Below are 16,550 nucleotides of genomic sequence, written 5' to 3' on the forward strand. Positions count from 1 at the left end.
CTACTGTGCTAGCACATACTGCAAAGGAGCTTATTTGCTGAAAGATACTGTGTGTTGAAGGACATCTGGTGAATCCATTTGATTTCTGTGCCCAACTGCAGGGTGTTTGTCTCACCAGGGTGTGTGTCTTTTTTGATGATTGTTTTAAACCTCTTAACAACTGTGATTTATTTTTCTTTCTCTTTGACTAGGATGGGACCCGCGATATCTTTATTGATGGAGTAGTTGCTCGCAACAGAGCCCTGAATGGAGACATTGTAGTAGTGAAACTGCTTCCCAAAGAGCAATGGAAGGTCAGTTCAGTATGTTTTTCTGTGATTTGATAGAAAGAGCTTATTACTGTTTTAGCTTGTTACTATTTTCTTCACTAAACATAGGGCCTGAGACAGAGAATAGAGAATTTCCTACAAATCAGATTAACCAAGTTGTAGTTAATGCTGCTGTAGATTAAACCACTTTATCCATTACAACGTTTGGAAGAAGTGATACCTAAAGTGTTGAAACCTCACTTTTTACATGAAATGGCCTTCATCACTGTATGGAGAAGTCAGATGACAAGGCTGGTTCAAAGCATGGTTGTCAGAGGTGACTTTTGATATCTGTTATTTAGCTGTCTTCATGCTGTGGCATTCGATAGCTCTGTGTAGGTGTTTACAGTTGCTTGTGTATTTGACAAGTGCTGTTCACAAAGCTTTAGTAATGATTAACTCTCTCTGATTTGTGGGTTCTCAGTCCATGGAAAGCTTATCTTGTCACAGCTCCAGATTTTGTGGTAATACCCTTCTTTACATGAGTGAAGAATGTGTGAAATGATTGGAGCAATGCAAGTGTGGGACAATCCATTTTTCAATTTAAAGTCTGAGAATTTCACTAAGATCATGCTCTCTGGGTTTTTTCTTTCACTGATCAAACTCAAAGTCCTTTCAAACATCTGGATAATTTTATCTTGTTTGCGGGTTTATCTTTTAACACTGCTGTGCAAGGAAAGTTCTTACTACTTTTCTCTAGTTGCTGGGATATTTAAGCTACAGTTAGCAATTTTAACATGGTTTACACATGTAAGCATGACAGAACTGCTGCAAATTGTTTTCCAAACGTGGTTTTTGAAGTCTTCTTGAGAATGTAAAGACTATTGTATTATCTTTTGGACAGAAGTAATAGTGAGGGTGATTCCAGCAGGGTGGGGAGTGGTCTAAACTACTTTGGCTTGGTGCTTTTTACTCATTCTAGCTACCTTCTCTGCTTGTCTTTGTTTGGAGTTACATGTTTTCAGGCTTGCAAATGCAAGGTCTTCAGGCTGGTCATTTGTTGAACCTTCTACCTTCTCTGTTTAAATCTAATAGCAATGGAAATGATGGTTTGAAACATATTAGAACTTGTCTTATCCTTTTAAGTATGCACAAAATGAGTAAATGATGTAAGTATTGACACATGTAAATACAAAACTACCTTATGCAAAAGGGAATTGTAAATGGGATCTAAGATACTACCAGTTTATCCATACACAAATATAGGAAAGAGGTCTGCTGCTATCTATGTAACCTCTGAAAAATCAATCTTGAGGGTCAAAGTAAAATTTGTGATAGCTATTAAACAGTTCAAATCAAAGTTCACTAAAGCTGTGATGATTACTATATGTTTGGATCATTGAATCCATGTACATAAACTATCTTTTCTATCAGACCATTTCATATAGTTGGAAAAATCTAATAGTTTGGGTGCTTAAATCCTTTGCCAGGACCTGCCAGCACAAAGGCTTCTTTGTAGGCTTGATAGAGGTTGCCTAAGCTAGAAGCTTTGTCTGCAGTTTTCAGTTTACATCTGGCTCTAAACAAAGATAAAATGCCCCCCCCCCCTCCCCCCCTTATATTTATTTTCAACAGCAATGTTCTTTTATGAAATCAGGAGGAAGGGTTCAGAATATTCTCCCTGTCTGGGGTAAATGCTGGAATAAATAGAACTGGTGAAGTGGTGTCTGACTGCAAGGAGGCAATTCAGAAGACTTCAGTGTTTTGTAGTATGATTATGATTCTTCCGTGGTGAGTTTAACCTTGCCAAATTAAATAGCTGGAACATGCCAGTCATGTTTTTCAGCCACACAGGTGCTGCCCTGTGTAGTCCTATTTTTTGTTTCTTGCGATCAGCAACTCAGTCAGCGATGACATCCCTTTTCCCCTGCTCCCTGAATCTCTTAGCATGCACTTGTGTTTGTATTAGTTCTGTGGGAAAGGTGCCACTAAGCTGCACTGAAAGATGGTACCTTCTGCCAAGTAATTCATACTGATTAATGATAAACTGTTGCAATCTATTTTAGGTTTTTCCATTTGTTTAGTCTCATGCTGCTGCAAAGCTGCCACATAGGTGTCTTGAGGGTTTTCTCCTTCCCGTTGGGCCTTTTGGAACAAGCTGAACAACTTCAATTATTTCCTTGAAAAACGTAAATCAGATGTGTGGTATAACTGATGCTCTCAGAGGAGACTTTACAGGCTCCGTACATATTAGGATTGAGAAGTGCATGCTGATCCTTTTTATGGTTCACTGTTACCAACCCATTAGTCTGTGCTCCACTGAGAACTGAGCGGAGTTTTTTGCTGGTAAACCATTGCCTTGCACAAGATAAGGTGGGTCAGGTGCCTGTGGGAGAAAAACACTGGCTGGAGAGCAGTTTCTCCAGGGATATACTGTCTTCTGCTGAACCTGTAATGGCGATAACCTTACATACAGGTATAAATGCCATCGTGAACTGTAAGGGGATGGTGAAATACTCTAGATGTGTGGTTATACTTATGTAATACCTTCTTGAGAAGGACAGCAATTTTTTTTTTCTTTCAGCCCTCTACTTCCTGGCTTAGTGGTGGGAAATTTATCAGGCTTGAATTTCTCACCATCATGTCCTTCCCAGCGCGCGTATCAAATGCTTGGATGAGCTACTGTGGTTCTTCCCTGTGCTTATTCTGTCTGGTCTGAAAGCTCTGTTTGTTTGTATATCCTCTGGGAGAGCTGCTTGCTGTTCAGCAATGATTGATTTGTCAGTTCATGTTTCTGTGCTTACTATTAGTTCTGATCAAGAGCCAGTAACTTCAGTGTGGCACCACTGGCTTGAGGGAAAGACATTGTGTCCCTGAAATTTGTTATCTTGCGCTCCTCAGGAAGGTGGCTTTCAGCTTCCAGTTAGGGTCGAGCAGCCTGCGTTGTGGTGACCGCATTTGGAGGCTGTATTTCAGAAGTTCCTCTCCTGTCCTCTTGTATTACATCTTGGGAATATTGAGGTGCTATGGTAACTTTCAAATATTTAGCTTTTGTGAAGTAAGGTATTTGACTTAGACTGTTTTTCCAGGTACTTAACCTACTCTTAGTAAATGAGGTCAGAGTATCGTTGCAGTTAGCTAAATTGTCCCCTTCTTACTTCAAGCTGTAGGGCTTCCCTGAATCTGTGCCTTTATCTGCTGGAAGAATGTCATGATAAAAGAGCCAGTGACAGAGAATTTACCTCAGTCCTTGTCAATTATTCTGATAAAGCACCATTTTTCTTTTTTATTTCTTGACTGATTTTTACTACTTTAACTTCCACCCATGAGTTCTTATTCTATTTTATGGAGTTGTGCTTACATCAATTTCAGGAGCTTCATTTATACAGTGGCATAATTACTGGAAGGCAAAAAAATGTTGATACAGTGATTACAGCAATATTTCTCAGGCTCATCAAGGAGTGAAGCAGCGTATCAGTATAAAGGATAAACCTAACCGATCTTTCCTCACAGCCTCTTTTTGCTCTTTTACCATCTGCTTAATTGCTAGACAGAATTTGTTTGATTTCAGATATCTGTTTTGGTTTTTCTTGCAAGATGTAATTTCTTTGGTGGAAAGAAATAGCATAATAAGTTATTTGATATCACTTGGGGCTTGGATTCCTGGCCCAATCTCTGGTGCTTTTAGAGTAGAGTAGTACTTTATAACATGGAATGTTTTTCATGACAACTGTCTCATGCATTGCATGCTATGGCTGAAATTTTAGAGTTTTATTCTGAAAATAGTACCCAGATGAGGACTTTTTGCTGCTCAAAACTGCCTGAAAGGAATTTTGGGGTCCAACCCCCTATTGTTTGCTACAGTATATAGGAGAGATCTCCAGTTCTGCATCTACTTGCAGCAGTGGAATATGAAAGCAATAATAATAACATATACTGTACATGTACATAAAATAATGACTGATTAACCTGCCAGTTTCTTGTGATATCTTTTGTTGTTGTTGTTTCATGAATCATTTCCTCCTCAGTTTAAAGTGCTCCTATGCACTATTTTCAGTTATTTTGATCTTATCAGAAAGTCTCCAAGGCCAAGGATGTAGACCTGTTCAGTTACGTACAGTGTGTTTTGCTGGATAATCGGGTGATGGGTCCAGCATTTTAGTCATGAAGTGTCTGAAAGTGATAGCAACAGTAATTCTTTATAGCTCATGAAAGCACGTGTTCTGTTCAACACTGAGGTGTCAGGTACAATGCAGTGCAGCAGGAGATCTTAGAGCTGCCTCTTCCAGAGCCATACATCAGTGATAAATATTTAAATGCTTTCTGTACAGAAGACATAAACTACAGTTCACTTTTCCCAGCTGTGACTGGTGTTGGCATAATTATGAACATATGCAAAAAAAGGAACATTTGATTCAAGCAGATATCACAAATATCACCATGTATAGTTTGAACACAGTTATGTATGCTGGCAAGTCACTGCCTCCAACTGTTGGTGAAAACCTATGAACCATTAGTTGTCCGGAGGCGATGCTAGCTTTGGATTTGCCCTCATGAGTAGTGATTCATTTCAACCAAATTCTTCTGAGAGTCAGTTTCTTCTCAAAATCTCCCAGCTAACGTAAGGATAACAGTAACTCAGGAGGAGATGGGGTTCTTAGAGGGTTATCACAGCAATACTGTTGGAGTCTAACAATCAAGAATGTTGTTTGGAAACATTACATTCATAATAAAAAAAGTTCTGGAGAAGTCATTATTGAAATAAGTGTTCTGGCTTGCTAAAAACGTTGAAGTGTAATTCATGATATTCAGGAGTAGACTAGGAAGCCTGAGAAGCCAGCTAGAAAGATGTCCAGAAAAGCAGAGCCATAGCAAATCTGAAAGGTTGATGGATGTTGTAGGGAAGAGGGGTAGGTGTTTTTTTTTAATTCATTTTGTTGTAGGCTTTACAGTGAGGGCTGTAAGTTGATGGTCGCATATGTGTGCATGCGTACTCCTCCCCATCTTGGCAAATCCCCAAACTATAAATTGATGGAATCTGGAGAAGCTTCATTACTTCCTTACTCTCCGATTATGCTGTTCTCTGGATGGCCACATGCTGTTCCACACTGCTGGACCTGATGAACCTTTGCTGTGAGCTGGCATGACTCTTTCCAGACTTTGTTTAGCTCCAGACCGACTGGGTGTGGGATAGCAGTGCAGTACATTGATAGCAAAAAAGCTGAGAAGATAGGAAGTGTTGCTCACCAAGACATGTGTGGCATTACATTTGCTCTTCTTGCAGATGTTGCTTTCACATTTTGTTAATCAAGTATCACTTGAAGTGACTCAACTGACCTCTTAATACAGTGACTTTTAATAGCAAGACCTGGCATGCTTTTTATGGTATATAACAATAAAATTACTATAATGATCTGGGTTGTGTGAGATTGCTGTGACCCAGAGCTGCGTTCAGCCCTTGCCTCCCCCAGATGTGTAAAATAAGGAGGCAGAAATACCAGCTCTTTTGGATGTTGCAAACAACCTTACCATCCTGAGAAGGACCTTTCCTGTCAGTACCTGCCTCTGTCTCTCTGATGGGAAAGCTAAAACCAGGATCCTGAATAATAAAATCTCAAGAAAAGTACAGGCTTTTTGAACAATCTGATGTCCTCTTTATTGTTCCTCCTTCTGTGCTTGGTAAGAGTGATATTAAAAGGCAAATTGTTTAGTTACGTAGGAAGTCTTTTTATTGACTGCTTGCATCATGTCCTACCAGGACAGAATTAAATTGCAGATGTGGTTTGGCTGCATAGATGCAGAGTAAGATAAAAATGTTACCCTTATGTGAACAGTCAAGCATTAAATAATCATTCATCTCACACACGGTCAGCTGTTATATCCACAGTGGAATAATGGCAGATAAGCCCCTTGTGATGGGGGTGACTTCAGGCTGTGTGAGATACACACTGAAATTTAGTGGTGTTGCTAGAAGAGCTTCGTCTTGAATGGAAGGAAGCGCTCGCGGGGGCATCTGATCTTACTTTAGAATAGGAGTCAAGCCAACATTTAATACCTGATCTCTGTTCCTGCGCATTTTTTTTTCCCTTGGTCACATGAACATAGTCTAGTACAGCAAATTGTTTCCTTTAACAACTAACTTTTCTTCAAGTGATTATTTTATTCTTCCACGTCTTCTGTAAATATGCAGACATCACAGTAGATTATTCTTAATCCAATCTCTTATATAACCACTATCATTTTGGATTTTTCTTAGTTCTTCGTTCCCGTGGAATTAGTATTTCTTAGAACTGTTTGGTTTTTGCCAGTTTGGAGACTTATTTGGTGATATCACATGAGTATTTGGAGCCCACACCTTAAAAGAGAGAGTCAGGATACCTGTTGTTGTGATGGGATTGGTTTTTGGAATGTCACGCACATTAAACTCACTTAACTTTTTACAAACGCTTTCTTGAAAGACTGTCCAGTTTTTCAATAGTCTGGGTTTATTTCAGATCCACATAATCAGGAATAAGTTTAAATGAAGTGTGCTGATGATAAAAGTTCCATCTGGCCTAAAAATTGTACAGTGAATGTTAAGCTCTGTTTGTTTAACGAGATTGTAGCCCTAATTTAGCCTGATAACTGGAGAAAGGAAGAGCTTCTATGACACTGAAAAGCTGTTAATCTTTAAAGTCCCTAGGTGAGGTGGATTTGGATTGTATCCTAAGTTCTGAAGAAAAATGCTACATGTCTATTTGCATGTTTGTTCTTGTCATAAGCTGGCTGAGAAAAAACAATTGGCTGCAGTATTTACATGTGGTCAAAGCTACTAAGGCTGGCTCATTAACTCTTGTATTTCCTTAACTCATGTTTATTTTTCTTAAAGCCATAAATCAGAGGGAAAAGGAGTCTAAAATAGAGGTGATTTATGTAAATGAAGAATTGCAGCAGCTGGAGGAGTGACAGGGTTTTTTCTACAACAGGTTCTTTGGAGCAGGAGGTGGGACCTCATTTATAACCAGGTGGTTCTTGGAGATAAGGAAGATATTTGTCATCAGGGATGAGATGCCTTGAATTTGTTGTTGGCACAAGATAATTTGTAACTAGCTAAGATAAAGGCACCTGAAGTCTAATAGTTTGGTTTTGAATCAGCATGCCGCTAGCTTCAAAGGGCCAGGATGGTTGCACCTTCTCCTAAACACTGTTCTTGTGTTTTCTTCCAGATAAGGCAAAGTGTTGAGGAGATTTCCTGTCCTCCCACTCCCTCCTGTCATTGTAACATTATTTGCTATCAGGGGATTTCCTTCTCAAACTTCTGAAGCCAACATCCCAACTGCTAGGCACATCACAAGAGCTAGGAGTGTCTGGAATCTGTTCTTGGTGCAGTTGCACAGTGGAGGGTGGCCAGTGACTTATATGCATCAATAGCAGTTTTCTTAGCACTGCTGACATAGGGAGTCTTGCTTGCTACTTGATATTATCCTTCACCCGATGATCACACAAAATCAATGCCCTGGAACCTGTAACTGTGGCAGCATCTTTCTGCAACATCTTGAAGAATTGCAAGTGATGGTTTTTCAGTCAGGTTTCTTATTTAAGAGGTGCCACTCAGAACACTGAAAGATAAATTAAAATTCCTCCTGATTATCTTTTCCCACAAATACTTCATTGCTTCAGTAGTTGTGTACTTGACATTATTTCTCAGCATGTGCTTACTGATAAGGCAACTGGTGTGGGTTTTTGAAGGTCCCAGATTCTGTCTGCACTTTCCAGTTTTTGTCCCTGCTTTAACTACCTGGAGGCTTTTTAAAAAGGATTGGTAACTGTTCTAGGAAAATACTGCAGGACAGAGGGCTGATCCATCAACTCTGCCAAAAGGGTATTTCCTTGCTTTCTCACTGTTTCTATTGGTTTATTTTTGTTTTCTGTGTTCTGTCATGTCAGGCAATAACTGTTCCACGAAAGTAGGTCTGTCTGTGTCTCTTACAAGTTTTTTTAGGTTTCCAGTATGCTAACGATTCATCCATCTTCAGCTATATCACCTCCTGGGGTTGAAGCATTTCTTTGTTTTTAGCTTTGTCTAAATTACTTTAAAACAGAGAGCAGTGCCAAAACACATACTTTTCATTGAGCAGTTTTGGAAGTGTGAAAATGAAGACTTGGCATGATTTAATTAGCACTTGTGTATTTTGGTTGCAAAAAGCGACTGGCAAAGAATTCCCCAGACATTGTTCTCTATTCTGTCTGAAAAAGATCCTGCATAAAGGTGTATAACCTGCTTAGTTCTTGTTGGTGCTTGGAAGTCCTCACTGTAATGCTTCTGCTAATTAGTTAGCTTCCAGGACATCCTTCTGTTCTTGTTCTCCGTGCTTTTCGCTTGTTTGCTGGAATTAACATTGGCTAGTTTTGTCTAAGCTCTACAGAAATTGGCATGTCTTTTCCTGTGGTCTCTTTAAATCCCTCTTGGCATCGTGTTTGCCGGGTTGGTGCTGTCAGGGGGAAGTCAGAGGAGCTGTGTGAAGTGGGAAGGTCATCTCAGCAGCTTCTCTTTCTTCGCCTGATGACTGTTGGGCATGGGGAGGCAGCTGGGTCCTGGTGCAGTACTTAAGTGCAGTAGCCAGGTAACTCATCTCTATGCCCTACTTGATTTCTGCCCCCCCGTCCCCCCCAGTAAAGTGAATTTCATCCAGGGTTTTATCACCCCTTTGTGTGTCAGATTGCCTGAATGTTTTTTATTTTCTGTGCAGATCAGGTCTGCAGCTGTAGCCCCTTGTAGTCAGTACAGCTGCTGTGATGGTCTGGCTTAGGTTTGGACTTGCAGCTCTTCTCCTTTCAGCGCAAGGATGAGAGCTTGTGCAGCGATAAGCATCCTCTCCAAAGGATCCCATCCACAACCAATCTTGGTAGAGCCCAGCTGTGTCTGATGCTGCTGCAGGACCCATACCCTGCACAGCCCGATTGCCTTGGGAACAGCTCGCTGCCCAGCACAGTCTCTTTCTAACCCAAATCCTGTCCCGTGACCTTTAGGCTCATGCTCTTGGCAAAGCTTGGAGCTTTGTGAATGCCTTTCCATTCAGCCATTCTCCCGCAGTTGTCCTTTAAGCGTATAGTTGGCTTGCTGGTGTTAGAGCGGCAGCGTATGGCCTCCCTGCTAATTTCTTTCAGTATCTCCGTATTAGAGGGAACACACCAGTGGCCCTTTCTGGTGACTGCACCTGGCCAGGAGCACTGTTGCTGCCTTCTGTGCTGAAGAGCTGCACAGTGTCATCACCACTGCCACCCCAGGGGAGAATAAATGGCTCATCTGGCTATTTATCTAGCTGAGCAGGGGTCTAATGCCATGGGAGGGTGCTGTGTCGGCAAGCCATCGGGTACTTGAGCTCAATTGTTTGGTCTGTACTGTACCATGTAGACATATCCAAGGTTAATGTGTGACCATTAGTTTAATCTGATTTAGTTTGGTAGCTATGCTTTATGCATAGACCGAGCAGTGTTTTGACAGCATGGCATTACTTTATCTGCTCTTCCTGTTTTCCCCCTCATATTCCTGAAGCTTTCTCTAACTGTTCATTCTTTTTTCTTCTCTGCACGGTTGTTGAACTGTGGATGTAATATGTTTATCAGCTCAGATTCGCGTCTTGGAAACTTAATTTACCTTTTTATGTAACGCTTTATCACTAATGCATGGTAACGTTTCCTGGCAGGATATGCATTGTTAAAATTCGTTTGCAGGGGGAAAAAAAAGAAAGGCATAAAAAAAAAAAAAAGCATAAAGCGGATGGCTCCCCTCCTGTAAGGTTCAAAAGTTTGTAAAGCAAAAAAGGAAAATATTCTTCATGGTACCTGACATCATTTTAGTCCCACCATCCTACTTTCCCATGGGGTGACTCCTATCAGTGGCTAAGATATAACGGAGCCCAAGGACTAGGTGTGGTGGCAGCTGTCACTGTCAAGTAAAGGAAAGACTGGGAGGGGAAGTTCTGCCCTTGTCAGGGCAGTGTCTCCATCTATACAGTAATTTCCTATGAGCTGACCGAAACCTTGGGCAGACATTTTGCTAACAAAACCACTACTACATGTCAAAATTATTATTATTTTTTTTTGGCCATTGTCTTTTTGTCACTGAAGGAGTCAGCATTATTCAGTGGTCAGTTACTCAGCTGTCCACCCTCTTGCGCCAGCAAAGCCACTTAAGCCAGTTAACAGCCCTGGTTTCTGGGGGATGAGTGGCACATCATTGCAGCAAACTTCGGTGACATGGGGGTGGTCCTGGGGCTTGAGGCTTGTCTTTGAGCAATTAGTTGCTATGATCGTAAATAAACTGTTAGACTGTGCTTCAGAGCTTCCGTTCCCAAGCACTGATCTCTAAGTGCTTTGTGAAAGAAAGAAAAAAATAAAAAAAATAATCTGCAGTTAAACTAATCTCCTCTAACAATGTATAATGCGTTCTGAGGACCAGTGCCTGAGGGAAGGGCGTTGTACAAAATGATAGACAACAAAATATACATAACTCTTTGTGCAGGGATTTTAGTGGTATTAGGCAACAGAGCTCCCAACACCGGCATATCACCCTCTCTGATTAAACACTGTGGTTTCACCAGCTAAGGATCGATTACTTTAGAAAGCGTTAAGTATTTGTCAAATACTCTTTCTTGGGATATTTCACATCCGGATCCTTTTGTCTTCACAGATTTGCCTCAACACCTCTGCTGCTCAGCAGGCTGGGTGTGCTCCCTCCTACCCCTCCTCGTGGCCCAAATGCCATGCCTTGGACCTTGCCTTGGCCTTAGCTTCTCAGATAAAAGTAGCTGGTTGCATAGGCTGATCCATGACACTTGGGCGAGGTGAGGGACCAGGGTGAGAGCAAATACTTGCCTCTTGGAAGTAGCTCTATGCCCTTGTGTCTATTAAAGAAAATGGTTTGCCCTTTGCAGATGTAAGGAGGTGTATAGCATGGTTTCTGTGCCCTGGCTAGCAAGAAAACCAAGGAAATGCTCTTTGTTTAAATTGCATTGACCATTTTTAGCGTAAAGTGTTTTTCCAGCTGAGTCTGTGGCTGGAGGTACTGTACATTATAGGATTATAACATAAAAAAAGTGATGAAACATCAACATTGAATTTTAAATTTGCCACAGGTGCTGTTTTATTAGTTGATGCTACCTGTTATAATTTTTCAAGTCTTTATTTTTCAGAGTTAGGGAGAACAGCATTGGAATAAATACCTTCCTGACTGTGTTGCATCCTCTTGGCTCTGAAATGAAAAATAACGTGGGCTCAACAAAACCTGTGTTCTTTCCCAAGATATACCAAGGAAAGCTTGCTTTATTTCTTTACCAGATATACACAACCTTTTCTTCACAGTAAAAATATTGTTTCCCCTCATCTTTGATACATGGTTGTGAAAAAAATTCTACCCCGAACCAGTCAGATGTTTCCAACATAGTCTTCCTGATATTGTCACAGCGCAGAAGTAAACACAGAATAAATGAGCTGAGAATAGAGAATCCCAGTTCATGTGTCTTTGATAAATGAAAGTGATGACAGATGATTTTTTAAAGAATTTTCACTGTAGAAGGTTTAAATCATGCCTTTAATACATTACATGTTAGAGGATATTTATGCTTGTGTAAATGTATTTAAAGTCGAGGTTAGTCAACCTTCCAGTGTTACAAGCTTAGAGCATTGAGCACAGGTCTACGATAAAACTTGTTATGGGCAGAAAACTCACTTTAGCGGTTTCTTTTGAAGTTGACGTTTTATGAACAAAATTTGGGAAGTCTTTTCAGTGGTTCTTCTCAAATTAAAGTAAAATGCTGTGTGTTGAAATGGTTTCATTTCATGGTATAACAGCATGTGGAAGGACTTACCTGAAGAATTTTCTCTTAGGCTGAAGCTTTGCAGCTGATGACTCCAGGATGAAAACTAGACACGTTTGCTTCCACTTAGCTACAAAGGGAGGGAAAAAACCCAGGAAACACCCAGAGTCTTCAGGATGTGTTTAAACATTTGGGTGTTGCTTTGGAAAAGCTAATATTCATTAGAAGTGAATATCTTTAGAATCTTGTAAATCGTATAAGTGCATGTGACGGTTTTGATATGACAGATGAGTGTGTTAGGCCAGCAATGGAGAAACTTCACCTCAAGCCGCTGCTGGCACGTTAGACAGGAATGAGCCACTCCCTGTGGAGGTCAAGAGTACATTGGTATTTGTGTGACAATTTTTGACTGTTTGAAAGGAACAAGAGCAATTTAAGTTCCCAAGTAATGTGTAGTTACTTGAACTGTAGCTTTGCAAGGTTTTGAGCTCATACACTGGAGTAACATACTACTAGAATTTCTGTGTTTTATCATTAAACAAAAACAAGACAGACGACTACTTGTATTTGGGGGCTATAGCATGCTTGTTTCACTGTGCCTCAGTTGCAATATCCATATATTTTGTATGACTTGCTGTGAAATATTCATATGAGTGAGTATAGCTTGTATAGTGAGACAAATTTGTGTATTAATTTACCTTGACCCCTAATTGCAGAGCACCATAGCAACTTTCTGTTATTCTTTTAGATCAGATCTCAGTACTTTTTAGAGCTTGCTGATTCTGGCTCATTGTTTTATATTGTTAGCAGTTTTGCAGCTGTTAAAGGTTTAAGTTGCATCTTTCAATTACCTATTCATAGTTTTCTTCAGTGTCATTTGAAGTGGAATTTGGTGGGAGCAGCTTATAAAGTCGCAATGAGAGGATAAAATAAGAGGCATGCAGTTTAATGGTGTGAGAAGCAAAACTCGTTTTCATCCAGCTTTTTAAGTACTGGTTTTGTTTTTAACTAGCCTAGACTAAGGTTTTGATAAACCAGGGGTGTATGGACTGTGCTGGGCAAAGAAAGCAATATTCTGTTAAGAAATCATGAAAACCATTCATGTTGTAGAGCTTGGCTAGTAATTGTACTTGTAGGACTGTGCATAATGCAGTGAAACAACTTCTGGGAGGTTTTAAAACAACTTTACAACGTGGTCAAATTAGAAAGAAAATTGTTAATTAAGAATTTAATAACTTGCTTGGTTTTATTATGGTGGAGCCCCATTAAGATTTTACAAGGAAAGCAGGTCTGATCATGTACTTGGTTTGAAGTCAAGTTTGCATTGCAGATAGCCGTTGTTCTTCAGAAGCCTTTCTCAGTTGGTTTGAGTATGCTCCTTGGAGGAAGGATGCCTTTGGTGGTGGTGAGTGGCCGTGTCTGCTCATGGCTGGCAGCACAGGTGTGTTGTTACAGAGTGGGAACCGGTCCCTCCCTAGTGCTGGAAGACACGATGTGAACTGGTAGGTTATCGATAACCTTTTGTATGTTTAACGAGACAAATCCTTCCGTTTAATTGTTTCACTCAGAACAAATGCTTATCACCGGATGTTTTTGGACTTGTATCCCTTTTAATTTGTTTTGGATCAGGGACTGTAAAAGCCATTTAATCATCTGCAACATGCAGCAAAAGCTTTAACTTCAGAAAAGGGCAGTGAAGGGGGGCCAGGGTTTCTGAGGGGTGCTGCCCCAGCAGAGTGCCCCTGGAGCTGCTGATGCCACTGAGCAGTGCCTGTGTGCAGGGGGGTGTCGCAGGGTTTGGAGCAAGTATTCCCCAGCTTATTATAACTGCTTAAGCAAGAACTGCAATTATTCCTGGTGCCTCCTGTGCAACCTCCTGGTATCATTCGACTTCCCCCAGTGCTGCATATATAACTGGGGTCTAGGGTTATAAAGTACTTTATTCAGTAGTTTGTGGGCAAGAACAGGTAGGCTGAGGTGTGGGGGAGTGTGTGCGTGCTTCAGCACTTCACATAGCTGACCTCTACCCTTCATGTTATCTCCTTCGCTTACTTCCTCTCTGTGTCCTCCATCCCCTGGTGCCAGCGCCCAGCATAGTCAAACTATGGAGGTGGAAGAGGTGACTTTATGGTCCCAAATGAAGAAGTGGGATTTGAATTTGGATCCTCAGCAGCACAAGAACAAACTGCGGGGTGAAGTGCTTGCTGCTTCTGATAATGGTGTTATGGCATAGTTGTAGCATGGTACATGGTAAAACAGCAGCTTTAAGGGTGAACAGACATTTCAAAGCAAGGCAGAGAATTTAGAGAGGTATTAAGCAAAAAGGAAAAGAAAACAAAAATGTTTTACTTGAGAGGGAGTTAACTTGGTTTTCACATGTCCTCAGTAGCTCTTGGGACAATGTAGATGTTTTGTGTACTAATAGTTTTTGATGTGGTAGCTGTCATCAACAGGTGGATGTCAAGGCCAACAAATACACTGTTTTTTCTGGTGAGAAAGCAAATGGAAAGGGTTTCCTAAAGCTGTGGGCTGCCTGGGTAGGGTCTGAGAACTTGCCTGTCTTCTGTTTTATCAGCTTAGGATGAATGGTGAGTCATTGTTAACTGCATGGTGTGTTTCATTATTGGAGACCTGTCAGAAGAGTTGATTAATAATCCAGAGCATTTGGATTAAGTGTGATAAAACTATCATAACAAAGTACTTCAGTGCCTAACTTGATGCTGTGAAGAAAACCCTGTTATCTTAAAAGTGTGTGTATGTGAAAGGGGCTAACTTTTTCTTTTTTTTTACAAGACAAACATAAACTCAGTTGGTGAGTTGCAGAGTGGTGGTGCTGTTTCCAGAGGCTGCTTTCCAAACTTTCCTGTCATGAAGTGGAGCTGAGATTTAGTCCTGTCTCTTGTGGAGTTTCAAGAATATACTTCTCAAGACCTCTTCAGTTACATGACAGAAAGTTGTTATGGAAACAGCTTGATGAAAAGATACATAAATAATTGTAATGAACACAAATTTACTTTCTTCTCAATTTTCTGGAATAGCCTGCCTTTTTACTGTGTGCAAATTTGCCTCTTTTCTTCTGTCAACTTGCTTAAACAATTTATCATTAACACATTTACTGTATTACAATTTACCTTTGTAGTTATTCTTGAAATAACTTCTTCCAAGTAGGGAAAATTGTTAAATGTCATCCCATACTTGCTTTTACCCAGAGGGGAAGATTGAACAAGTGAAGATTGCTTTGAGTTCAGCAGATCTGTATGAAGCAGCTTTAAATTTATTGGGCTTGTTTAATGAGTGTATTGAAAGCTCAGTGAAGCTGCCTGTCTCAGAGTCCAATAATTGTATACAATGTACTGCAAGGGAGAGATACTCCCTTCCTTTCTGGTAAAAAGGAGTAGCAGTCTGTAATTTTTAGTAATGAATGTTTGGAGGTAGCACAGTCCAGACTCAGTGTCTGAGCTGGCCACCTTGTAAAGGTTTGATGTGATTTCCTTGTTCTGTAATTTCTAGTGTTGAAGCAAGAGTTCTTGTAGGATGACTAACACATTTCAGCACCTGTTAAGGCACTTTCGGAGACCCAGTGTTCTTCAGAGATGAAATATTTTATTAATGACATAAGCAGGTGTCAAGGCTAGTTCAGTCACATGTTTTTGAGCTGTGCTTCTGAATTTTGCTGTTCTCAGATTCAGTTTGCAAGAGTGTTGAATGGAGTTAATGCTTGACGATGTGATGCTTCCCCGCGGGGCTCATTAGCACCATGGCTTTGTAACTCTTTAACACAACCAAACACATAATTTTTCTTGTATTTCTACTTTGCATTATGGTGTTTACTGCATATTTAAGAGAATTGGAAGCGTGTTTGGAATATTAAGAATATATTGCTACAGGCAGACACTGATTCTTTCTGTTTGAGGTATAACTCTTCCAGCAGTGTCGCAGGTAGCTCATCACTGCTTTTGCGTAGCCTGAGTGATTCAGTTTGTTACAGTGTGCAGCCATCCATTTCATACTGGAACAGAAAGTTTATCCTGAGGCAGAGGCAAGAACTCATGGGAAGTTGTAGGGCAGAGCTTTAGTCTCTCAGCAGGGAATAGCTGGCTTTCATGTAACTGAGCTGCACATATATAGTGGTGGGCTTTATCAGACTGAACCAAGATAAAAGTGACAAAACTGAATATAAATAAGTATATTAATAATTTCTGGGAATGGCTAAGCTATTAGAATTTGGAAGCACGAATCAAAGATTTGCCAGGTTAGCCTGTGGTGACCACTAGGAGAAGAGTTTGCCCAGGAGAAATGAGTTATAAAGTAATGCAAGACTTTCTAAAGAAAAATGTTGCACAATCAGAGTTTAATGACCAAAGGTGATGGCTTTATGCTGCCATCATCAGTGTTTAAATCCCCAGTATTTTTGGTTTGCACCTGTTTTTACTGATCTCATAGCTGGCCATTGTTACAGAATGAATGTGGAATTGGGTTGAGACACCAACTTTTATTTTATTTT

General features: G+C 40.4%; 1 protein-coding gene across 1 annotated transcript in view; it reads left to right on the forward strand.

The window, feature by feature from the left end:
* DIS3L2 (DIS3 like 3'-5' exoribonuclease 2) overlaps positions 1 to 16,550 on the forward strand; it is a 196,121-nt gene that overhangs the window by 29,521 nt on the left and 150,050 nt on the right. Inside the window, 1 exon segment of the mRNA XM_055817148.1 lies at positions 192 to 293. Coding sequence (XP_055673123.1) covers positions 192 to 293 — 102 coding nt within the window.

Source organism: Falco peregrinus, chromosome 12 (assembly GCF_023634155.1).
Source record: "Falco peregrinus isolate bFalPer1 chromosome 12, bFalPer1.pri, whole genome shotgun sequence".
In the NCBI taxonomy this organism is placed as follows: domain Eukaryota; kingdom Metazoa; phylum Chordata; class Aves; order Falconiformes; family Falconidae; genus Falco; species Falco peregrinus.